The 26375-nt window shown below is 44.8% G+C and overlaps 1 protein-coding gene and 1 pseudogene across 1 annotated transcript; both read left to right on the forward strand.

Annotated features, from left to right (window-relative positions):
* Positions 1-599: 599 nt before the first annotated feature.
* On the forward strand, positions 600-17664 carry LOC139461155 (serine beta-lactamase-like protein LACTB, mitochondrial). Its single transcript, XM_071242717.1, has 7 exons — positions 600-993; positions 1441-1507; positions 5340-5530; positions 5889-5960; positions 9002-9152; positions 12011-12176; positions 15873-17664. Exons 1-7 carry the CDS (start codon positions 652-654, stop codon positions 16459-16461), a joined length of 1578 nt encoding a protein of 525 aa, XP_071098818.1. The 5' UTR covers positions 600-651; the 3' UTR covers positions 16462-17664.
* LOC139461269 (putative uncharacterized protein FLJ46204) lies at positions 6038-7537 on the forward strand (annotated as a pseudogene).
* Positions 17665-26375: the final 8711 nt, after the last annotated feature.

The raw sequence follows: 26375 nt of genomic DNA on the forward strand, positions 1-26375 counted from the left end.
AAACCTATGATTGTGGGTTCGAATCCCGGTTCGCCACAATTATGTTTCTATGTATGTCAGCACCATACCCGTGCTCGTGGGTTTCACCGAAGTGGTAATCGTCTGAGACCTGCATCACTTCGGGCTTTCCTCCCACATGAAGCTGACACGCCGCGATATAACTGGAATACTGTTAAAAGCGGCGTTAAACCAAACTCACTCACTCACATCACTCACTCACTCACTCACCACAAAATGTCTTTGCTAAGCCAGAGCTCGCGGTTTCCATATCAGAAGCAGATGTTTTTTTAATCATCATCATGAATGATGATACCGAGTGTTCGTGAAACTGTATCTGTCCCATCTGTGGCCGCGGTCAGTAACACATGCAAATGTAAGTCAAGTGTTCTTATTCATGATCTACAATTATTTCTCCGACTATCGGATTTTGCTTTTGAAGCAAAAGCTCATATTAAATCTATTCTGAGATTATCTTATGTTACATCTGTCGAGTTCTCATGCGAATGTCACCAGCTGCCACAAGCAATTTACAACACAAAGCGCATTAACATGGTAACGTCTAACGGGGTAATTTGGTAGGTTTTGAAGGAGTTACTTCCCCTGGAAGTGCAGAGCTCAGATTTGTCACAGGGAGCTGGACGTTCAAGCAAAATGCTGCGTAATGCATTTAGTTGTACGAGATATGTCAAACGGCATATCAAAAACATACCCAAGACACAGCTCTTGACACAGTTTGAAAGAAATTCATGGTGCAGATTTTACAATGGGAGCCATGGAACTGCTCGCGATTATCTCCGCATCAAGCAGCGAGTCTTTGGCAGGTGCGCGTTTGTTATCTTGGGGACGTGTATGGGGGTCAAGATGTGGCTGGTCAGCGCGGGGTGCGAGGAGGCGACACACCAAGAGGCTGCACAGACAGAATACAGGGGGGACATGTCTCAAATGCTGGAAGAAGCTATCGCCAAATCGAGGGATATTCTTCAAAGGGTCAAGGTGCGCGCATGAACCAAGTGATATTTTTACCATCTAGGATAAGAATCCTCGTTATAACGCCGTAACTATTTATTTTCATTGCTATCTTCTTCTTAGGCAAACTCCGACATCAAAGCAAATATTCTTACAAATATTTCATTGATGATGATATATGGATTACTTTTGTACATGTATATATTTAATTACACTCGTGAAGATCCGGGCAGAGAATAGGTCTTCAATAACCCATGTTTGCAGTAAAAGATGACCATGCTTTCTGGTAAGATTAGAGGTGAGGCTCGCTGATTTGTTTGATACATGTCATCATATCCCAGTTGCGTGGATCGATGCTCATGATGTCAATCACTGGATTATTTACAGACCGACGTCATATAGCTGGAATACTGCTGAGTGTGGCGTTATACAACAAACAAACAAACAAAGCAAAACGTGTTTCATTCATTCCAGGACGAGACTGGCAGTCCGGGCCTCGTAGTGGGGGTGAGCGTGGATGGGAAACACGTCTGGAGCCAGGGTGAGTCAACTTTAACACAGATAGTAGCCGAATCACTGCAGTCTGGAAAGATCCTACTCAAAAGTAGTTCCAGTACCCTGATTTTTCAAATGACCAAAGTTAGCTATATATGTGTAAATAAAATAATCACATGACTGTATGTGCCCAATCAAATCTAAACAATAAACATATTATGCATCCTTGATAAGTCATTGTATTACAACTCGATTCTATTTGGATAAGGGGCGGTCGGGTAGCCTAGTAGTTAAAGCGTTCGCTCGTCACTCCGAAGACCAGGGATAGATTCCTGACATGGGTACAATGTGTGAAGCCCATTTCTGGTGTCCCCCGCCGTGATATTGCTGGAATATTGCTAAAAGCGGCGTAAAAACCATACTCACTCACTCACTCACTATTTGGATAATCATAATGGACTCATTTGCTACAATAGCTTTGTTTTGTGCCTCAAGAGGTGAGGTGAAATGTGGTTAAACATGTTTAATGTCGTGTTCAAGATTTTTGCACTTACAGTATTCCTGCTGGCTTTGGAAACTGACAGTCCCTGTGGTCTGGCAACTCTAAAAATTACCAGTCCCCCCTATTTTTTGCCAGTCCCAACTTTCAAAAAATAAAAAAATGTCTGAAAATTATTTGGTTTTAATTCTTTCAACATCATGTTCAGTGCAAAGATGTCATCTATGAAGTAACTTAGTTAGATCTTTTGGTCATTTACACAAACTTCAGTCACAATTTTCTCTCTCTCTTTTTAAATATTTTGAGACTAAGTCGCAACAAATGGATATTTAACCTAGAAATAGACAAGGGGAAACCCTGATGGTAACAGACAAGCTGACTTTGTTCGAAAAATGTACTTATATGAATATCACCAATGTTTAGTTCAACAACAAAGATTTTTAAAGTACTTTATTTGCTGGTCTACAGGGACTGGCAGTCACATGATTAACGGGTCAAGCCTAATTTTACCGGTAAAAAACTGGTAATTACCGATAAACGGGAACGCTGACTTAAATAGCAACGTGCATGCATGTGTGTGTGTGGCTGCTTGTTCTAGTCAGTACTTATGCCAAGGTTTTAGTGCTAGTAGCCCACTGAGATACCATGCCGCAGTTTAACATGAATACCCCACTCAGACACAGTATACTGACTCTAAATCAACCAGTCCTTGTTTTAGTAGGCTAACATGATTGCAATCTTTTAAAGTCATTTGGTATGATGCGGCCGGGGATCGAACCCCGGACCTTCCGCTCTCCAGGCAGACACTCTACCACTAGACCACAGTGGTGGTCCACTATACTAAGAACCTCCATCCAATCACATTGCTCTCACGAGCGAGAGACATTTTGCGTTATGTTGGCGTTATGAGCAATGGAGTTGATGATGTCACTTCTGAAATAAAGCCATGGTGGTGAAAGGGTCAGGCATATTTGTCACAACAGAATGGAGAAATGTGATTCACTGGCTCACTGAAGATAAATGCAGGGAGTTTTCTGAGATTCAAGACCAAGTCCAGTGCCCTTTGCAGAGAAATTAAGAAAACTAGGTGCATCCAGTATGCACAAAATGTTGAGATTGGGCGCAGAAAAATAATCAGTGTTTCCGTTAACCGGTAATTACTAGTTTTTTTTACTGGTAAAATTAGGCTTAGACCGGTAATTCATGTTACTGCCAGTCCCTCTGGACCGGCAAATAAAGTACCTTATAAATCTTTGTTGTTGAACAAAACATTGACGATATTCATATAAGTATATATTTCGAACAAAGTCAACTTGTCAGTTGACTTCTTGGTTCCCCTTGTCTGTTTTTTGTGCTATTAAATAGCATTTCGCTTTGCTTCAAGGTTAAATATATATATTTTGCAGTGATTTAGTCTTGAAATATTAAAAAAGAGTTGAAGGAATTAAAACCAGGTAATTTTCATACGTTTTTTCATTTGTTGAAAGTTGGGACTGACAAAAATTAGCGGGGACTGGTAATTTTAAGAGTTGCCAGTCGTGATGGACTGGCACTTTCAAAAGCCAGCGGGAACACTGATAATATACTTTGCCCCAGCAATGCACAGTAATACTCATTGTGGAAGAGCAGGTATGGGAGGTTGTTACTTCATCAATCAATCATGACCACTGTCATATTTATATTTATTCCAGGCTCTAAAGTAGTTAGGGGGCACGGGTGGTCCAGTCGTCTAAGACGCCGCAATTCGCTGTGCAGAGTTGCGTCCCTTGGGCATGCCAGAAACCTATGATTGTGGGTTTGAATCCTGGTTCGCCCCCATTATGTTTCTAGGTTTGTCAGCACCATACCCGTGCTCGTGGGTTTCACCGAAGTGGTAATCGTCTGAAACCTGCATCACTTCGGGCTTTCCTCCCACATTAAGCTGACACGCCGCGATTTAACTGGAATACTGTTTAAAGAGGCGCTTAACCCAACCCAAGGCCCCTCTTCTTTGTTGGCCTGTTTTCAATGAAATACAAGTCACAACATTAGTTATAACTGTTTAGAATGTACTAGCGATCAGCTGCACCGAAGTGCTACCCTTAGGGTTATTATTATTTTAAATATATTTAGTAAAAGCTGCAACTAAAATAACAAGATATTGGAATATATTATTCATGATATAAAAATAGTTTCAGATACAATTTTTCCCGATCCTTGTGTCATTATCCTTTAAAGTTTTATCATTGGGTAAGTTTTAACCGAATCACCAGTAGATTCCAAGAAATGTGTGTACAGCTGATTGCTGTTTCCGGCTTAGTACACAAGAAAATACACAAGGTAATCTTAATCCCTGGGTGCAAAACAATGCCTAGCATAGCAAAAAATACAATTTTAATGGTAAATCAACATGTCTGGTGATTTTTTATCTCAAATTTAAAATTTGTACTGACCAAGTTTCTTATCACCCGTTTGTTTTCGGAATTCGCTGAAGGGGTACATGTTACTTTTTTCTGCACATTATACTGTAAAACAGGAATTTAATGCGACATGAAAATAATGTGAGCTCTTGATTTTAGACATAAATGCGCATTTTAAAAATGCGAGTGCCCATACCCTGTCCTAAAAAATTATGCGCTGGATTTATGTTCTGTGTTATTTTAATTACTGTAACCTACGTAAATAAAAGCCTTACCTGAAAACGCTTCGTTTGTTTGAAATGACGTTTTAAGCAGGAACTGTGAGTAGACAGAGATAAATAAAATAACTGTACACATTAAATCCCCTGTCCATGTTTTTTCAGTGTGAGATTCCTTCCTTATTTTAATATTATTTAAGCTAATTGCGCGTATGTTTGATGGCCAAGCGTGAGAATGGTTTGCTTGCAGCTATCATTGTGTTGGTGTTGTTTTAGTTGACAGTCTGTTGGTACTAGTATATACGTTCAGCCCTTTGATGAAAAGAAGTAGAAAACAGATCAGTCTATCAAATCTTCGATCAGGTGACAATCCTCACACACCTGTTGACCTGCGGATTAGTGTCATAAAACCCATTCATACGCGTTGGTTCGTGTCTGCTCTTGACAAGCTTGTAAAGGACACTGATGGAATAATTTGTGGCTGGCGCCAATCTGGGCTGCTTGACAGTATGTGAACTGACCACTACTCAACTTCACTTTGTGTAGGTGACTTTGTTATTTGAAAAATTAATGCACATTAAATTAATGCGACCTTCCGTCACTCGCATTTTTCGCATTAATATTCTGCTCGCATTAATTTCATGTTTTACTGTATTCATTTTCCAAAATACTGAATTGGCTAGAGGGTGTTGCGCATTATACTTTTGTGCGCACTATACTCAAGAAAAAAAAGTAAGTTGATGTTTGTGTGTTCTGTGACAGGGTTTGGCTACATGGACGTAGAGAACCGTCTCCCCTGTACCCCCGACACGGTCATGAGGATAGCCAGCATCAGCAAGCCCATCACCATGGCGATTGCTGGCAAACTGAAGGAGATGGGGATCCTGGATCTTGATAGGCCGGTACAGGATTACGTCCCACACTTCCCAGACAAGTCGGTGGATGGACTGAAGGTAAATTACTCAGTGAGCCAAAACAACCCGTGAAGACCCCGGGTAGAAAAGGTCTTCCGCAACCCATACTTGCCGTAAAAGGCGAGTTTGCTTGTCGTAAGAGGCTACTAACGGGATCGGGTGTTCAGGCTCGTTGACTGGGTTGATGCATGTCATCGTATCCCAATTGCGTGTATCGATGCTCATGATGTCAATCACTGGATTGTCTGGTCCAGGCTGGATTATTTAGAGACCTTGAATATTGCTAAGTGTGGCGTTAAACTACCAACAAACAAACAACACTGTTATAGCCCTCTTGTAGACTGGAATTTTGCTGATAACACTCAATCACTCGTGGACTGTCATGTGATTGTTTCAGGTTACCATAACAACAAGACAGCTGCTCTCTCATCTGGGAGGAATCAGGCATTATGGAAAGGAATACATGAAGGTCAGGGTCACTCAACAACTCACTCACTCATCCATCCATGCCCACTCACCCATTCACGCCCACTAACTCACCCATCCATGCCCACTCACTCACCCATCCATGCCCACTAACTCACCCATCCATGCCCACTCACTCACCCATCCATGCCCACTCACTCACCCATCCATGCCCACTCACTCACCCATCCATGCCCACTCACTCACCCATCCACACCCACTAACTCACCCATCCATGCCCACTCACTCACCCATCCATGCCCACTCACTCACCCATCCATGTCCACTCACTCACTCATCCACACCCACTCACTCACCGATCCACACCCACTCACTCACCCATCCATGTCCACTGACTCACCCATCCATGTCCACTGACTCACCCATCCACGCCCACTCACTCACCCATCCATGTCCACTGACTCACCCATCCATGCCAACTCACTCACCCATCCATGTCCACTGACTCACCCATCCACGCCCACTCACTCACTCACCCATCCATGACCACTCACTCACCCATCCACACCCACTCACTCACCCATCCACGCCCACTCACTCACCCATCCATGTCCACTCGCTCACCCATCCACGCCCATCCACTCACCAATCCATGTCCACTCGCTCACCCATCCACGCCCACTCACTCACCCATCCACGCCCACCCACTCACCCATCCATGTCCACTCACTCACCCATCCACGCCCACTCACTCACTCACCCACGCTCACTCACTCACCAATCCATGTCCACTGACTCACCCATCCACGCCCACTCGCTCACCCATCCACGCCCACCCACTCACCCATCCACGCCAACTCACTCACCAATCCATGTCCACTCACTCACCCATCCACGCCCACTCGCTCACCCATCCACGCCAACTCACTCACCAATCCATGTCCACTCACTCACCCATCAAAGCCCACTCGCTCACCCATCCACGCCAACTCACTCACCAATCCATGTCCACTCACTCGCCAATCCACGCCCACTCGCTCACCCATCCACGCCAACTCACTCACCAATCCATGTCCACTCACTCACCCATCCACGCCCCCTCGCTCACCCATCCACGCCAACTCACTCACCAATCCATGTCCACTCACTCACCCATCAAAGCCCACTCGCTCACCCATCCACGCCCACCCAATCCATGTCCACTCACTCACCCATCCACGCCCACTCGCTCACCCATCAAAGCCCACTCGCTTACCCATCAAAGCCCACTCGCTCACCCATCAAAGCCCACTCGCTCACCCATCAAAGCCCACTCGCTCACCCATCCACGCCCACTCACTTACCCATCCATGCACTCACTCACCAATCCACGCCCACGCACTCACCCACCCATCCACGCCCACTCACTCACCAATCCATGTCCACTCACTCACCCATCCACGCCCACTCACTCACCCATCCATGCCCACTCACTCACCCATCAACGACCACTTACTTACCCATCCATGTCCACTCACTCACCCATGCACGCCCACTCACTCACCCATCCACACCCACTCACTCACCCATCCACGCTCACTCACTCACCCATCCATGCCCACTCACTCACCCATCAACGACCACTTACTTACCCATCCATGTCCACTCACTCACCCATGCACGCTCACTCACTCACCCATCCACGCTCACTCACTCACCCATCCATGTCCACTCACTCACCCATCCACGCCCACTCACTCACCCATCCATGCCCACTCACTCACCCATCAACGACCACTTACTTACCCATCCACTCTCACTCACTCACCCATCCACGCTCACTCACTCACCCATCCATGTCCACTCACTCACCCATCCATGTCCACTCACTCACCCATCCACGCTCACTCACTCACCCATCCATGCCCACTCGCTCACCCATCCACGCCCACTCACTCACCCATCAAAGCCCACTCGTTCACCCATCAAAGCCCACTCGCTCACCCATCAAAGCCCACTCGCTCACCCATCAAAGCCCACTCGCTCACCCATCAAAGCCCACTCACTCACCCATCCACGCCCACTCACTCACCCATCAATGTCCACTCACTCACCCATCCACATCCATTCACTCACCCATCCATCCTCACCATCCATGTCCACCCATCAACGCCCACTCACTCACCCATCCACACCCACTCACTCACCCATCCACTTCCACTCACTCACCCATCCATGTCCACTCACCCATCCACATCCACTCACTCACCCATCAATGTCCACTCACTCACCCATCAATGTCCACTCACTCACCCATCCACGCCCACTCACTCACCCATCCATGTCCACTGACTCACCCATCCACGCCCACTCACTCACCCATCAACGACCACTCACTTACCCATCCATGCCCACTCACTTACCCATCCATGTCCACTCACTCACCCATCCAAAGCCCACTCGCTCACCCATCAAAGCCCACTCGCTCACCCATCAAAGCCCACTCGCTCACCCATCAACGCCCACTCGCTCACCTATCAAAGCCCACTCACTCACCCATCAAAGCCCACTCACTCACCCATCAAAGCCCACTCGCTCACCCATCAACACCAACTCACTCACCCATAAAGCCCACTTGCTCACCCATCAAAGCCCACTCGCTCACCCATCAAAGCCCATTCGCTCATCCATCAAAGCCCACTCACTCACCCATCAAAGCCCACTCGCTCACCCATCAAAGCCCACTCGCTCACCCATCAAAGCCCACTCACTCACCCATCCACTCCTACTCACTCACCCATCCATGCCCACTCATCACTGCCATGCCCACCTGCTCACCCATCCACGCCCACTCACTCACCCATCCACGCCCACCCACTCACCCATCAACGCCCACCCACTCACCCATCAACGCCCTCACTGACCCATCCACGCCCACTCACTCACCCATCCAAGCACACTCACTCACCCATCCACATACCCACCTGACCACACCCACCTGACCACACCCACCTGACCACACCACCTAACCACATCCACCTGACCACACCCACCTGACCACACCCATCCTATCAATTACTGAGAATGTTTATTTGCATGTGTCAGGGCAAGGACGACAAGACGTCGATTCTGACAGCATCCCTTGGGAAGGAGACGGCCGAGATGGAGCACCTGGAATATTACCTGAAGAAACAGTTCAAGTCCGTCAACGCCAGTCTGGAGCTGTTCAAGGACGACCCACTCGTCCACAAACCAGGTTGGATTCCACTCTCCAGGACCAATTAAGGTCGGGGGTAGAATTGGTCTTCAGCAACCCATGCTTGCCTTGACAGGCGCCTATGCTTGTTTGAACGAGACGACGAAGGGTATCGGGTGGTCAGGCTGCTGACTTGGTTGATGCATGTCATCGTATCCCAATTGCGTAGATTGATGCTCGTGATGTCAATCATTGGATTGTCTGGTCTCGACTTGATTATTTACATACCGCCATCATATAGCTGGAATACTGCTGACAGTGGCCTTAAACAACAAACAAACAAACAAACCACTCCCCAGTACTGAGAGTTTGAATTCCATTTTACCAAAGTTATGATTCTTTGTTATTAAAATTAGAGTCATACAATCAAGGTTATAACATTCAAGGCCTAAGTAAAGCTTTCTAAAAGTTTTCTAGTAGACATAAACACATGCTCACAATTGAAATTCTTCTGTTGGTGGTTTGAGCGGTGTCTTACCAAAGCCGTTTAGAGATGGTACTTGTTGTTACCCATCAGTGGGCTTGCACTGTGAAACCGGTATTAATCCAGAAACACTTGCATTCACTACACCACACCATGCCCCCCCGAGCCACACCCACCATGCAACGCTGAGCCACACCCACCACGCCATGTCATGCCATGTCGCACCATGCCACGTCACAACATGCCACGCCACGCTGAGCCACACCCACCACACCATGTCATGCCATGTCGCACCATGCCGCGCCACAACATGCCACGCCACGCTGAGCCACACCCAACACACCATGTCCATCTACCCGAGGCAAGAGAGTAAACTGACTAAACAGTTTCAACCCTTGCCGAACTAGGCTGGTATTATGGAGTTACATTTTGGCTAGACTAACGAGTCAATGCATAGTCCAATCAAAATCCCGCACCAAAATCGAAATCCGGTTCGTAAACTGTCGTACACATTTCGGTCGATTGCAGGATTTGGAAAGCATTAACACTGCCAACTCGTTGTCAGCAGATATTTTCCAAATGTCATGCCATGTCGCACCATGCCACGCCACAACATGCCACGCCACGCTGAGCCACACCCACCACGCCATGTCATACCATGTCGCACCATGACACGCCACGCTGAGCCACCCCCATCATGCCATGTCATACCATGCCACGCCACAACATACCACCCGCCATGCCACGCTGAGCCACACCCACCACGCCATGGCATGCCACGCCACACCAGCCATGCCACACTTAGCCACACCCACCACACCATATGGCATGCCATGTCGCACCATGCCGCGCCACACCCACCATGCCACGCTGAGCCACACCCACCACTCCTTGTCATGCCATGTCGCACCATGCCACGCCACATAGTAGTAGTGAATGCATGTGTTTCTGGATTAATACCATGCCATGCAATGTCATGCCACACTCACCCTCACCACTCAACACCACACCACACCTACACCACACTCACCCACACCACACCACACCACACCTACCTTAGCCACCATGCCACACCCACCATACCACTCAACACCACATCCTCAACACCACACCTACCACGCCCACCATGCCACTAAACACCACACTCACCCACACCACACCATACCACTCAACACCACATCCTTAACACCACAACACACCTACCACGCCCACCATGCCACCACGTACACCAAACCTACCACACCTACCACACCCACCATGCCACTCAACACCACACCCTCAACACCACACTCACCCACACCACATCACACCTACCACACCCACCATATCACTTAACATCACACCATCCACACCACGACGCACACACCAACACTCACATTCACACCACACACAACACACAACACATGATATGCATGCACACCGCTGTGTAATTGCAATCATTTTGAGTGAGTGAGTGAGTTGGGTTTAACGCTGCTTTTAACAGTATTCCAGTTATATCGCGGCGTGTCAGCTTAATGTGGGAGGAAAGCCCGAAGTGATGCAGGTCTCAGACGTTTACCACTTCGGTGAAACCCACGAGCACGGGTATGTTGCTGACAAACCTAGAAACATAATCGAGGCGAACCGGGATTCGAACCCACAATCATAGGTTTCTGGCGTGCCCAAGGGACGCAACTCTGCACAGCAAATCGCGGCGCCTTAGACGACTGGGCCACCCGTGCCCCTGCAATCATTTTGAGCGAGACGTTAAACCTAATGTACACAAGTAATCACGGTACTAACGGGATCGGGTGGTCAGGCTCGCTGACTTGCTTGATGCATGTCATTGTATCTCAATTGCGTGGATCGATGATCATGATATCAATCACTGGATTTTCCAGACTCGATTATTTACAGACCGCCATCATATAGCTGGAATATTGCTGAGTACGGCGTTAAACAACAAACAAACAAACTAACCTCAAAGAAAAAGCCTCCACTCAAGCCTTGTGCAAAAATGAGCGCTCGGTGGCCCACCTAGGATTTACGAGGCCTTATTCAGGTTATTCAAGACATTTTCCATTGCTATGGAGAAAGCCAATATAAACCACTGTTTTGCGCTGAAACTGTTACCATGGAATGTATTTCAATACCAAATTCACTGACCCAGTCGTCTAAGGCGCCGCGATTCGCTCTGCAGAGTTGCGTCCCATGGGCACGCCAGAAACCTATGGTTGTGGGTTCGAATCCCGGTTCGCCCAAATTATGTTTCTTGGTTTGTCAGCACCATACCCGTGCTTGTGGGTTTCATCGAAGTGGTAAATGTCTGAGACCTGCATCACTTCGGGCTTTCCTCCCACATTAAGCTGACACGCCGCGATATAACTGGAATAATGTTAAAAGCGGCGTTAAACCCAACTCACTCACTCACTGACCCTGAAATGTGTTTTTGTAGGTAGCAAGTTCCTGTACACCACACACGGCTACACTCTGGTCAGCGCCGTCCTGGAGGGAGCAAGTCACAAGACCTTCAAGGAGCTGATGCTTGGATTGTTCAAAGACCTTGGACTGAAGCATACGTATTTGGATGAAAATACTCCCCTTATCTATAATAGGTCAAGGTTAGTTTTGTTAGTGAAGGTCAAGGTCATATATCAAGATTTGTAAGTTCAGGCTGAAGCATACGTATTTGGATGAAAATACTCCCCTTATCTATAATAGGTCAAGGTTAGTTTTGTTGGTGAAGGTCAAGGTCATATATCAAGATTTGTAAGTTCAGGCTGAAACATATGTATTTGGGTGAAAATGCTCCAGTCTTGTTCATATCTCACACTTTACAATTTGTGTTGAAGTCATCCATACAGTATCTTAGGTAGTTGCTAGTCTCATAGCTGAAACTCATGATTGTTTGTCGAGAAATATGATTGAGGTAAATAAGGGTAAACAATTAATTCATAGGCGATGGGCAAACCTGGTGTCCAACATCCTCGTGTAAGAATGGGGAGGCTAGTGGTCAGAGACTTATGATCATGGGATGTATCCGGTAGAGTCCAGATTTACTACCCAGGGACCCAGGGACCCAGACCCCGATTACCCGACCCTACCATGAGACCCCCCCCCATTACCCTACCCGGGGACACACACACACCCCCCATTACCCAACCCTACCCGGGTACCCCACACCTTATTACCCGACGCTACTCGGGGACCCCCCCACCCCTATTACCAAACCCTACCCGGGTACTCAGCCCCCTATTACCCGACCCTACCCGGAGACACACCCCCCTATTACCCAACCCTACCCGTGTACCCAGCCCCCTATTACCCGACCCTACCCGGAGACACACCCCCCTATTACCCAACCCTACCCGTGTACCCAGCCCCCTATTACCCAACCCTACCCGGGTACCCAGTCCCCTATTACCCAACCCTACCCGGGTACCCAGTCCCCTATTACCCAACCCTACCCGGGTACCCAGTCCCCTATTACCCAACCCTACCCGTGTACCCAGCCCCCTATTACCCGACCCTACCCGGAGACACACCCCCCTATTACCCAACCCTACCCGTGTACCCAGCCCCCTATTACCCAACCCTACCCGGGTACCCAGTCCCCTATTACCCAACCCTACCCGGGTACCCAGTCCCCTATTACCCAACCCTACCCGGGTACCCAGTCCCCTATTACCCAACCCTACCCGGGTACCCAGTCCCCTATTACCCAACCCTACCCGGGTACCCAGTCCCCTATTACCCAACCCTACCCGTGTACCCAGCCCCCTATTACCCAACCCTACCCGGGTACCCAGTCCCCTATTACCCAACCCTACCCGGGTACCCACCCCCCTATTACCCGACCCTACCCGGGTACCCAGTCCCCTATTACCCAACCCTACCTAGGTACCCAACCCCTATTACCCGACCCTCTCCGGGTACCCAGTCCGCTGTTACCCAACCCCCTATTACCCAACCCTACCCGGGGACCCACTGTAAGTCTCAAGAGATACAAAATGTCCGATTGGGAATTTTTTTACCACAGCACTTGCAAAACGTATTTAGATACATGTATTGAACGATCTGGTCAAGCATACACTGAAGTTGACTTAGGTTATATCTTTATTTAACCATATGAAAAGCCAAAAGGAATAGGTGCATAGTCAGAAAGAAATGCGAACATTAGTGACTTGTAGTGTAACTATAGAGTTCCAGATAATTTTTGTCATTAAACAATATATCACGTGACTAACCACGGGTCTAGGTAGTCCTGTGGGTACCAGGGTCCTACTCAGTACCCAGCCGACCCGGGTACCCGAGTGACCCGTCCCAGTCCTTGTATCCAGGTTTCTAAACTAAAGTGCCCTTGGCATGCAAACTGGGAAGAAATCATTTTGTTCAAAATTGGGAAAGTTCTGAGGTATTTTTAAGCCTCTTCCTCTGTCAGATCTACAGAGTCATAACATTGGGTAAACTAAACTGATGTCCAAAAGACACTTTACAAGAGTTTTGAAATCACTCTTGCTCAAAAACAACAAAGATACATGCATGAAGTAAAGTGTATTGAGAAGATCAATATATCAACATAATCAACACTGAAAATGACAATCATACCGCGACCGAGAATGACGTCAGAGCCCCCCAAAGTTGGGTGTGGTACAAAACTCGAGCTTTCAGAATCATGGACAATAAGCAGAGTACATAAACAATCCCTCATGTTCAATAACAAGTCATTAGTAGCGTGTGTGACCACCAAATGCCTCAATATACACAAAAACTCTTTGACGCACAGAAAATGTCAGTCGTCTGATGAGGTCACGTGTGATTTGACGCCATTCTTCTTGGAGAGCCAAGATCAGTTCTTGCCGGTTGGCTGGAGAGTGTGGTCGTTGTCGAACATGACGATCCACCAAGTCCCAGAGGTGTTCTATGGGGGACATGTCGGGTGAGCGTGCAGGCCACGGCAGGACGTTGACGTTGTTGGCTGCGAGGAAGTTAGTGACAATTCTGGCTGTATGGGCTCTTGCGTTGTCATGCTGATAAATGACACCAAGTGGCTGTTGTTGGAGAAATGGTAGGACAACTGGACGAAGAATGTTATCCATGTAACGCTGAGCTGTCAAGTTTCCGTCAACAATGACCAGCGGTGACCTGCCCACAGATCCCTCCCCACACCATGACACTCCCTCCACCATATGGTACCACCTCCTGCACGCAACACGCCGCCGTTCGTTTACCCCTTTGGCGGTAAACACGTTGTCTTCCATCAGCCCTAAACATACAGAATCGACTTTCGTCAGTGTAGACAACCCTCTGCCAGTCACATCGTTGCCAACGTCGTACAGTCCGGGCCCATCTCAATCGCAGACGATGATGTTGCGCTGTCAATAGCTGTATTGTCTAAAAGCCCTGATTCCATGAGCCCTGAGTCTCCTGGCCACTGTCTGTCGACTAACCCTGTGACCTAAGGCATTTGTCGCCGATGACGTCACTGTCAGGAAGCGATTTCGGAGGTGCAAGGAACGCAAGTACCGGTCATCATCGGGTGTGGTCACCCTGCGTCTGCCTGTTCTTAGCCTGTCAGCGGTCAGCCCTGTCTGTCTGTAAAGTTGCATCAAGTTGGTAACGGCAACACGGGAGCAACCGAAGGTTCGTGCAATATGGCCGTGGGTGGCTCCCATCTGTACCATACCCAAGGCTCGTTCACGTTGTTCGACTGTGAGTCGTTGCATGTCTTTTGTGTTTTTTTATCGCTGTGGATGTCTGACTTGCCTTTGCAATCGTTTTATAGCCTTACCAGCATGTGCATTTGCAGTTATCCGTGGTGCACATGTTTTTAACTTTTTCGCGTGTTATCTCGCAAATATGTAAGAGACGATTAACATTTTCTGCATACACTATTGTTGTATTTAGGTTATGTGTTTTAGATAGACTTCATCGGAAAAAAAATTATACTTTGTCTGAAATTTATATTTTCAGTCGGTAAAGTTTCTTTTGGACGTTCATCACTGAGATACTGCTGATGTGACGTAAAACTTTAACTCACTCACTCACTCTTTTGGACGTCAGTTTATATTAACATGAAATGACAAAACGTTTAATCCCTGTTTGGGAATTTTTACTGACATTTGCAGCAGACTTTGGGCTGAATATCAGCCTCTGAGCAGGTCTTGCTAAACTCTTGCGAATTGATAACTGGTTTGTTCTAATTATGTTTATATATTTGCCAACACCTCAGACATCAAACTGTGCCGTAAAAGTAAAACTGTTCAAAGCAATGTGAATCCAAAATAGCATAATGGACTCATAATCTCTTTTGGCAGGTATTACTTGAAGAACGGCAAAGGTCGCCTGATCAATGCCCCCTACGTTGATAACTCGTACAAGTGGGCTGGGGGCGGGCTCCTCTCTACCGTGGCCGACCTGTGCAAGTTTGGCAACATCATGTTGTACAGTTATCAACACAAGGAGCCCGAGAAGTCACCGGGTCCGGAGGCAGGTACTAAAACTGAACCTGACTCGGATACGTCATCCAATCGGAAGCAAAATGAAGCCAGTGAGACGAGATATTTGAAAGGCTATCTGAAGCGTGAGACTGTGAAGGAAATGTGGCGTCCTGCGGAGAACACTGAGTGCTCGTGGGACAGAGATGGAGGGTATGCACTCGGCTGGGCTGTCGTCCCCGAGAAGCTGGACCACGGATGTTGCAGACACCAGAGGCACTACGTGGGTCATACAGGGGGCGCTATTGGAGCCAGTAGTGTCTTGGTGGTGTTGCCTCGGTCAGGGGGAGACAATCCACCCTCAGGGGTTGTCGTGGCAATCATGGTCAACATGATTTCGATAGGTCTGAACAAGACGGCACTTTCAATAGCAGAAGAGTTTGAAAAGGTGGAGAAACAAAAGACGTAACGGAAGATGTGACACTTTGATTCAAGGGAGGTAATCAGTCAAGATATATGTACTTTTTGTGATTCAGGAGAGGTAATCAATCAAAATATATGCAACTTGTGTGATTCAGGGGAGGTAATCAGTCAAGCTAAATACACTTTGTGTGATTCAGGGGAGTTAATCAGTCAAGATATATATCTTTTTGTGAATCAAGGGAGGTAATCAGTCAAGATATATACACTTTGTGATTCAGGGGAGGTAATCAGTCAAGCTAAATACACTTTGTGTGATTCAGGGGAGGTAATCAGTCAAGATATATATCTTTTTGTGAATCAGGGAAGGTAATCAGTCAAGATATATATCTTTTTGTGAATCAGGGGAGGTAATCAGTCAAGATGTATACACTTTGTGTGATTCAGGGGAGGTAATCAGTCAAGATATATACACATTGTGTGATTCAGGGGAGGTAATCAGTCAAGCTATATACACTTTGTGTGATTCAGGGGAGGTAATCAGTCAAGATATATATCTTTTTGTGATTCAGGGGAGGTAATCAGTCAAGCTATATACACTTTGTGTGATTCAGGGGAGGTAATCAGTCAAGATATATACACTTTGTGTGAATCAGGGGAGGTAATCAATCAAGCTATATACACTTTGTGTGATTCAGGGGAGGTAACAGTCAAGCTATATACACTTTGTGTGTTTCAGGGGAGGTAATCAGTGAAAAGACAAAAACTTTGTGTGAATCAACTGAAAAGCTCAAGATATGACAGTATACACCTGGAATGATAGTATTATATGTTCATGATGTTTTTTAACTGTTGATACTTGTATTATCTGTGGGACAGTTATATTGCTGCAATTGTTAAAGCTGTTGTTATGCAGTCTTGATATCACAGAATGTTCTGTTGATTGTATATATGGTGTATTGAACATGTCATAGCATATTTAGTCATACCATATGCCATGTTTTGTGTCATGTCCTTCAATGTAGACCTGTGAAGATCCGGGTTAGAATAGGTCTTCACCAAACCTTGCTTGCTGTATGAGGCAATTGTGCGGTGTCGGGTGGTCAGGCTTGCCGATTTGGTTGATGGATGTCATCGATCCAAATTGTGTGGATCGATGCTCATGATATTAATCACTGGATTGTCTGGTCCACACTCGATTATTTACAGACCGCCGTCATATACCTGGAATATTGCCGAGTGTGTTAAACAACCAACCAACCAACAGCCTGAGTAAATGCACGTAGTTCAGATTCAACTTGTCACGTTGATTATATGCATTGAAAAAGACTTCCTCCACAGCTGAGGTGAGGTGAGGTGAGGTGAGGTGAGGTGAGGGTGAGGTGAAACTGGGTTTAACGACAGGTCCAAGATTATTTCACTTTAATAGCAACATGCATGCTTGTGTATGTGTGTGTGGCTGCTTGTACTTGTCCGGACTGGTGCCGATTTATAGCTCACTGAGATAGCCGTTAATGCCGAGCGCCAGACAAAGTAGACACAATTTATGGACAACAACTTCTTTAATTCTGTAAAGGCGACGTTTCGGTATAAATGCTTATAGATCCTCAAGCAAGACTGAATGAGGAACATTGTACAGAATACATACAGTAGGTTTAGGATTCACAGTAGAGTATTAACAGTAACAACAATTGCATACATGGTATCTCAATGGGCCAGGACTATATATCAGCATTAGTCTGTACTGGTACAAGCAGCCACACACACATGCGCATGCAAGTGTAATAATCTTGAGAGTCGACATAAAACCCCATTTCACCTCTCCTCAGCATGCTGTGTATGTGATGTCATACTGTCTCTATTGTGATGTCATGCTGTCTATATTGTGATGTCATACTGTTTATGTTGTGATGTCATACTGTTTCTATTGAGAGGTCATACTGTCCATATTGTGACATAATTTTTATCCTGTAATGTTTTACATTGTATATTATGGATTATGATGAATAGTGTTATGTCAACAGTGTACATATCACACCAAGAAGAAAGACTGTGATGTCATGCAGTGTATATTGTGATGTCATACAGTGTATATTGTGATGTCATACAGTGTATAACAGTGTATATTGTGATGTCATACACTGAAACTAGTCCAGAATTTGTGTACTGCTTCTGTAAAACTAGTCCAGAATTAATGTACTGCTACAGTAAAACTACTCCAGAATTAATGTACTGCTACAGTAAAACTACTCCAGAATTAATGTACTGCTACAGTAAAACTACTCCAGAATTGATGTACTGCTACAGTAAAACTACTCCAGAATTAATGTACTGCTACAGTAAAACTACTCCAGAATTGATGTACTGCTACAGTAAAACTAGTCCAGAATTAATGTACTGCTACAGTAAAACTACTCCAGAATTAATGTACTGCTACAATAAAACTACTCCAGAATTAATGTACTGCTACAGTAAAACTACCCCAGAATTAATTTACTGCTCCAGTAAAACTACTCCAGAATTGATGTACTGCTACAGTAAAACTACTCCAGAATTGATGTACTGCTACAGTAAAACTACTCCAGAATTGATGTACTGCTCCAGTGAAACTTCTCTAGAATTGATGTACTACTACAGTAAGACTATTCCAGACACATACATTCCCTACGACTTCAAATGGCATTTCCTCAGCTTGTTCCAGGGACAGTTACCTAATACAGTGATCGCTCGCTATTGCCCTCTTCGATAAAGCGCTACTTCGATTACTATGTGCGGTAACGCATGGCTCAAAAAATTCATGTACACTTTTAATACTGAGAGTTTTACACAGACATGATTGTATTGTTGTTCATTGTTCATTTGCACATAACGCTTCTGTTGCATAATCAACCGTTTATCGCTGAATGGAGTTCTAATAATCTGTTTGAAAACATCCGCGGCAAGTCCCGGAAATACGATTGTTCTACCAGTTAACTTTTCACACTATACATCCTTTGATCCTAGAAGCGCATGCATGCAATAAAAGAGAACCACAAGCGAAGTCCATATTCTTAATTAGTGGGCAATCCAATTTGAGGCGACAAATTACATACTTACTTGTAGTAAGTATTGGATTGTGTATGTTAATATGATATGCTTTAATTTATTGTGACCTCAATTGCACCTGGATCCACTATGCATATGTTTATACATTTATTAGCACTACCTCCTAACATCATACATTTCCCTAATAATTAAATATTTATGTGGCCACTTTATTTATATGTTTGTTTGTTGTTTGACGCCGCACTCAGCAATATTCCAGCAATATGACAGTGGTCAGTAAATAATCCAGTCTGAACCCGACGATCCAGTGATTGACATCATGAGCATCAATCGACGCAATTTGGATACGATGACATGCATCAACCAAGTCAGCGAGCCTGACCACCGGATCCAGTTGGTCGTCTCTTACGACAAGCATAGTCGCCTAAGGCTAGCATGGGTTTCTAAAGATCCATTCTATCTATAACATTATACAGAATTTGTCTGTCCTCTATGACGGTGTTTATTCAGCACCAATATGAAACTCGTTCGAAAAACAGCCACTGCTGAGTGTTGTAAAAAAAAATATCCCTTTTTATCCCTTTTTACCGCAAAAATATTATGCGGCAATTTTATTTATTGGACAGCTTTATGTTTTATTAGAGAACACAATACCACCATACATAATTTCACAAAAAGTGGATATATATGCTTGTGTATAACGTTACACATTCGATGTGTAACAGTTTGCAGTACATGGCGCTAATCGATTGTCCTTCATCCCTTGTGAGGGCGACAGAGAGGTGTACAAATACGCACACACACATTACAAGGGGCATAACTCCGCTATGCTTATTGGTGTCTCCGCCATTGCAACTTGGTGTCCATGTGAGAATTTGCTTCGCATCGCGACAATGCTTAAACTGTAATATATCACATAATATTGTAATACATGCAGATGTCCATCATGGGCGGATACAGCTTTTTTGAAAAGGGGGGATGCACAATTAAGATCTATTTATTGTCTTTGGTGGTAATTTATACAGAAATAAAGATTTTTTTCGATATAAAAAAAGGGGGGGGGGGTGCGTTTAAGTAAGGATGAGAGAGGATAAGAATTTATGGATGGACAACTTCGTTATAACTTTAACAATAATAGTGTAATAAAGAGGTTGTTTATGCATAAACTCTTATCCTTACTTAGCACTCCAACTTCTAAATGCCTATCCAAGAAACAGGTTTGAGGTGTGTGTGTATCTTTCATTTAGAACAGATAATAATCCCTTTGATCCTCGGACCGCCTCCGTAGTCTAGTGGTAGAGCGTCCGCCTGGAGAGCGGAAGGTCCGGGGTTCGATCCCGGGGCGCGTCATACAAAGAGACGTTAAAAGATTGTACTTGTTACCCTGTCTGGCGCTCGGCATTAAGGGGCTAAAACAAGGACTGGTCGGCTCGGAGTCAGTATACTGTGTCTGAGTGGGGTATTCATGTTCAACTGCGGCATGGTATCTCAGTGAGCTAGCACTATAAATCGGCATCAGTCTGGACTAGAGCATTATAAGTGCAATAATCTTGGACGCGACGTTAAACCCAATTTCACCTCACCTCACCTTTGATACTTGCATACATTGCACAGGTCGCATTCCTCTACACTGCAAGAAAATCTAAAGAGATAAAATCTGTATTGCACTGTGAGGTAAATCTGTTGGTCCCATCGGATGTACCTGTCTGCAAAATGGGGTAGACCCTATGAACGCATTGTCGCAAACAACTGAAGGGTATCTGTATTAATTGTTTATGGACTGAAGATTTCATGAGACGTCATAAAATTTGTTTGTTTGTTTGTTGTTTAATGTCGCACTCAGCAATATTCCAGCTATATGACGGCGATATGTACATAATCAAATCTGGACCAGACAATCCAGTGATAGACATCATGAACATCGATTTACGAAATTGGGATACGATGACATGCATCAACCAAGTCAGCGAGCCTGACCACCCGATCCCGTTAGTCGCCCCTTACGACAAGCATAGACGCCTTTTTACGGCAAGCATGGGTTTTTGAAGACCTATTCTACGCTGGATCTTTGCGGTCTTTTCGTGTGTTGCTGAACTTTTGCTAAAAGCGGCGTGAAGACTCGCTCACCCACCCACAAATCCATCCACCAACCCACTCCCTCACTCACAAAAAGTACAAACCACAACGAGATCGTCATATAGTAGATGTATTTACATTTCATTCGCATGTTATTACAACAAATAAATGTTTTGTTTTGCGATGACCTTTTGTACAGTGTTGAATGTATATCAGTTTGAATGTAGTTGAGTGTTGAATGTGTATCCGTTTCAATGTATTTGAGTGTTGAATGTGTATCGGTTTGAATGTAGTTGAGTGTTGAATGTGTATCTGTTTGAATGTAGTTGAGTGTTGAATGTGTATCAGTTTGAATGAAGTTGAGTGTTGAATGTGTATCGGTTTGAATGTAGTTGAATGTGTATCCGTTTGAATGTAGTTGAGTGTTGAATGTGTATTAGTTTGAATGTAGTTGAGTGTTGAATGTGTATCAGTTTGAATGTCGTTGAGTGTTGAATGTGTATTAGTTTGAATGTAGTTGAATGTTGAATGTGTTCGGTTTGAATTTAGTTGAGTGTTGAATGCGTATCCGTTTGAATGTAGTTGAGTGTTGAATCTGTATCAGTTTGAATGTAGTTGAGTGTTGAATGTGTATATGTTTGAATGTCGTTGAGTGTTGAATGTGTATCAGTTTGAATGAAGTTGAGTGTTGAATGTGTATTAGTTTGAATGTAGTTGAATGTGTATCCGTTTGAATGTAGTTGAGTGTTGAATGTGTAATAGTTTGAATGTAGTTGAGTGTTGAATGTGTATCAGTTTGAATGTCGTTGAGTGTTGAATGTGTATTAGTTTGAATGTAGTTGAATGTTGAATGTGTTCGGTTTGAATTTAGTTGAGTGTTGAATGTGTATCGGTTTGAATGTAGTTGAGTGTTGAATCTGTATCAGTTTGAACGTAGTTGAGTGTTGAATGTGTATCGGTTTGAATGTAGTTGAGTGTTGAATAGGATTGAGAGCTGATTGTAAAATAGATTGAATGTAAATGAGGATATAAAATGGAGTTTATAAATTTAAATGTAAATCAGACAGATTGCAAATGAGTGTTGAATGTAGGTGAGTGTTGAATGAATGAGCGTTGAATTTGAACGAGTGCTTTGTGTAAAATGAGTGTTGAATATACATGTGCGTAATAAATACATATAATATTTTCAGATTTGCGGGCGTTATTGAGTATAATGTTGAGAGGAGTAATCAACCAATAGCTGGATTCCATGGTAGTCAATTCGCATTGTATACAGTCAAGGTGACAGTGTAGTGTCATTATGTTACCGTCTCTCACGCCAGTCTGTCGGTGCGAAGGGACGTGGGGGATCCAGTCGTTTAAGGCGCCGTAAATCGCTGTGCAGAGTTGCATCCCTTTGGCCCACCAGAATCCGATGATCGTGTGTTCGAATACCGGTTCGCCCTGAGGATGTTTCCAGGTTTGTCAGCCCCACACCCTTACCCGTGGGTTTCACACAAGTGGTAAATGAGATCACAATTCCTCCCACATCAAGCTGACACGCTGTGGTGTAACTGGAATACTGTTCAAAGCGGGGTTAAACCCAACTAATTCACTCAGTCAGTCAGTGTGACATGGCAGTGTATTTCATTGTTTAACAATGATTGTCGCTGTGTTGCGTTATTTCTGTTGAGATTCGGTATTTGCATTGTGGTTGGACTGTGGTGACTCGTCAGGAAGTTGCTGTGTTCAGATGCTAGTCTGGTGTGTAAACGTCCGGTACGGTATAAAGCGGACAGTGATAGTATGTTATGGAAACATGGAAAGTTCTGTAATGTTCTAGTGCTGCTACGCTGGTGGGGGCACGGTATAAAAACTTTCAGTAGCTTGTTAGGCTGTATATCTAGTGGGACAAGAGCATGGTTAGGGATTTCTCACACATTTCTTCTCTCACACTTTATATCGTTTCGGAACCAGCTTTCATGTGAGGATCGCTCACCACCCCAGATTCCCCGCCTAGCCTATCTTGGAAGCTTGACCACTGTCGTAGCTTGGTGATTATATATTATTATCACTGACATCTGCTATCACCACTGCATTTTCGTATTTGATACTGACCACTGCCATGATATTATATATTGCCATTGAATATTGTACTACCGCTCTATTGTGTACGGCCATTGTAATTGCCGTGCAGTAATTTGTGTTGATTTGTAAACCTAGTTCAGTTAATACATTTGTTGATTTATAGGACTTGTTGATTGTTTGTTGGTTTCACACTAGATTCTTTTACGTATGCAAGTTTCTGGATTAACATACTGTTTCAATTTAGGAAGTGACATGTAATGATATTCCAAAATTATGCAATATTTTTGACGAACACGTATTTTTATATATATACAAAAATGAGGCAAAGATTCACTCGGTTTACATGTAATATATGATAAAGTAATAAAATCTGCTTTATTATTTTATTATATATATCTTTAAATTGTGGCTATGCCGCTGGTGGCACATGTAGAACGGGAATTCCTTCGTGACGTGATCAGATCAGCTGCTAGATTAGATCTTCCAGCCTTTGGCTATCGTTCGATGATTTCCTTTAAACTAAGGGTGATTATATTAGCGGGTGAATAGGAGATCGTGAATAAGACGGGTTCGTGTAGTTTTGAACAGTATCTCAAGGGAGCCGCACTTCTTGTTCGGGGACCATCGCCTTCATCAACATCTGAGGTAGCCTCACTTGTTGCTTTCCTCCCACATTAAGCTGGTATTCAATTACTCACCCACTCACTCACTTAACCACCCACTCACTCACTCACTCAACCACCCATCCACTCATTCACTCAGCCACCAACTCACTCATCCACCCATCCACACACCCATCCACTCATTCACTAACCCACCCACCCACTCGTTCCATCAACCCACCCGCTCACTCAACCACCCACCCACTCATTCACCAACCCACCCACTCATTCACTCACGCATTCACTCAGTCACCCACTCTCAATCACTCACTCACCTTTTGGATATTGTAGATAGATGACCGTGCAAATGCTGTCTATTGTATTTCGGGCGCTGTAAGAGAATGTGGAAATACCACGACCTGTGAGAAATACCCTGACGCTAGTCTAAAAAAACTGGATGATGTTAGTCAGTTTATTTGACCTTGTTCGTTGTAAAAGTGGTACATGGGTTTTTTCTCTTAAACTTCGTCCTTAATGATTGATAGACAGCTCGCTGAGAAATTTGTTTCGTTCTTTTTACGACAGCGGACGTTGTATTGATTGTCAATGTTCGCCCGCATCAGCGCTATAAATAGGCAAGCTCCTCACAGCAACACCTCCATTTCGAAGCTCTTGACTTGGTCAACTGCAATCACAACTCACAAATTCATTTATGACGGCAATAAATACTGTTGATTTTCAGATGTCACTTATTATATTTATTGATTGATATGTCTAACTATAATTTTATGATATCGCAAATTATTTTTGTATTTCTAAAAGACGAAATGGAATTATGATATCAAGGGTTATTCTGTGATATCTTCAGACAATCTTGTGATATAAAAAATAAAATGGCCGCAATATTAGAATACTGATTTTTTTGTACCTTGAATGAAATGATAAAACGACCTCATAAAAATGACGTGACGAGCGTACGCTTCAACCACAAGGCTACCCAACCACCCTCATCCGCTGACAGACAAGGCGACTGTGCTTGTCGTCTAACGGGATCGGGTGGTCAGGCTCACTGACTTGTTGATCCTAAATTTTGTTGGAGTGCGGCGTTAAACAAGAAACCGACCAAACCAACCAACGATGCTCGTGATGTCAATCACTGGATTGTCTGGTCCAGACTTGATTATCTACAGACCGCCGTCATATAGCTGGAATATTGCTGAGTGCGACGATAAACAACAAACAAACAAAACAAATCGAGTAAGAATCGTATGGCGCGCTTTGAAATCTTCGTAGAAAGAAATGCTCGATTGTACCAAAGGCTGGTGCTGCGGAATATTGCTCGACATACAAGGAAAGTTGACTATTGGAAATCCCTCTTGTCATCCAGTCTTGTGGAGAGTGTGTCGCCACTCTGAATCTTTATGCATAGATCTAAATATGAAGGGGGCACGGGTGGCCCAGTCGTCTGAGGCGCGGCGATTCGCTGTGCAGAGTTGCGTCCTTTGATTGTGGGTTCGCCCCGATTATGTTTCTAGGTTTGTCAGCACCATACCCGTGCTCGTGGGTTTCATCGAAGTGGTAAACGTCCGAGACTTCGGGCTTTCCTCCCACATTGAGCTGACACGCCGCGATATAAGTGGAGTACTGTTAAAAGCGGCGCTAAACCCAACACACTCACTCACTCACTAAATATGATACAGACGCGGCGGTCTCACTGGTCTCCTATTGATTGAGTGATTAATAAAATGTTTTACAGGTGTTCGGGCAACTAGACCATAATAAAGGTTTGCTAAGTACCTGGATATTTTATAAAGTATCAAAACTGCCACACGCTTTATTTCTAGTTCAGGTGGTGGTTTGAAGACATGCCACGAGGGAACAGATAGCGGAAACGCATCTTGCTTCGCGAAAAAAAAGTATTGCATGGCACGGGATGTCCGAGCACGTGCGGAACGAGGAGATCGGACTTGCTTGAGTTATCGTCACTTTTGGCATGTGATGTTGTCGCGATAGGACGTACATCTGTCAATTTGGTTTGATAGTTCGGCTCGATGGGACTCATGTACGTCACTTTTGGCTTGAGATGTCATCGCGATACGACGTACATCTGTCAATTTGGTTTGATAGTTCGGCTCGATGGGACGCATGTACGTCACTTTTGGCTTGAGGTGAC

This window comes from Haliotis cracherodii, unplaced genomic scaffold (assembly GCF_022045235.1).
Source record: "Haliotis cracherodii isolate W230 unplaced genomic scaffold, xgHalCrac1.p SCAF_14, whole genome shotgun sequence".
Classification (NCBI taxonomy): domain Eukaryota; kingdom Metazoa; phylum Mollusca; class Gastropoda; order Lepetellida; family Haliotidae; genus Haliotis; species Haliotis cracherodii.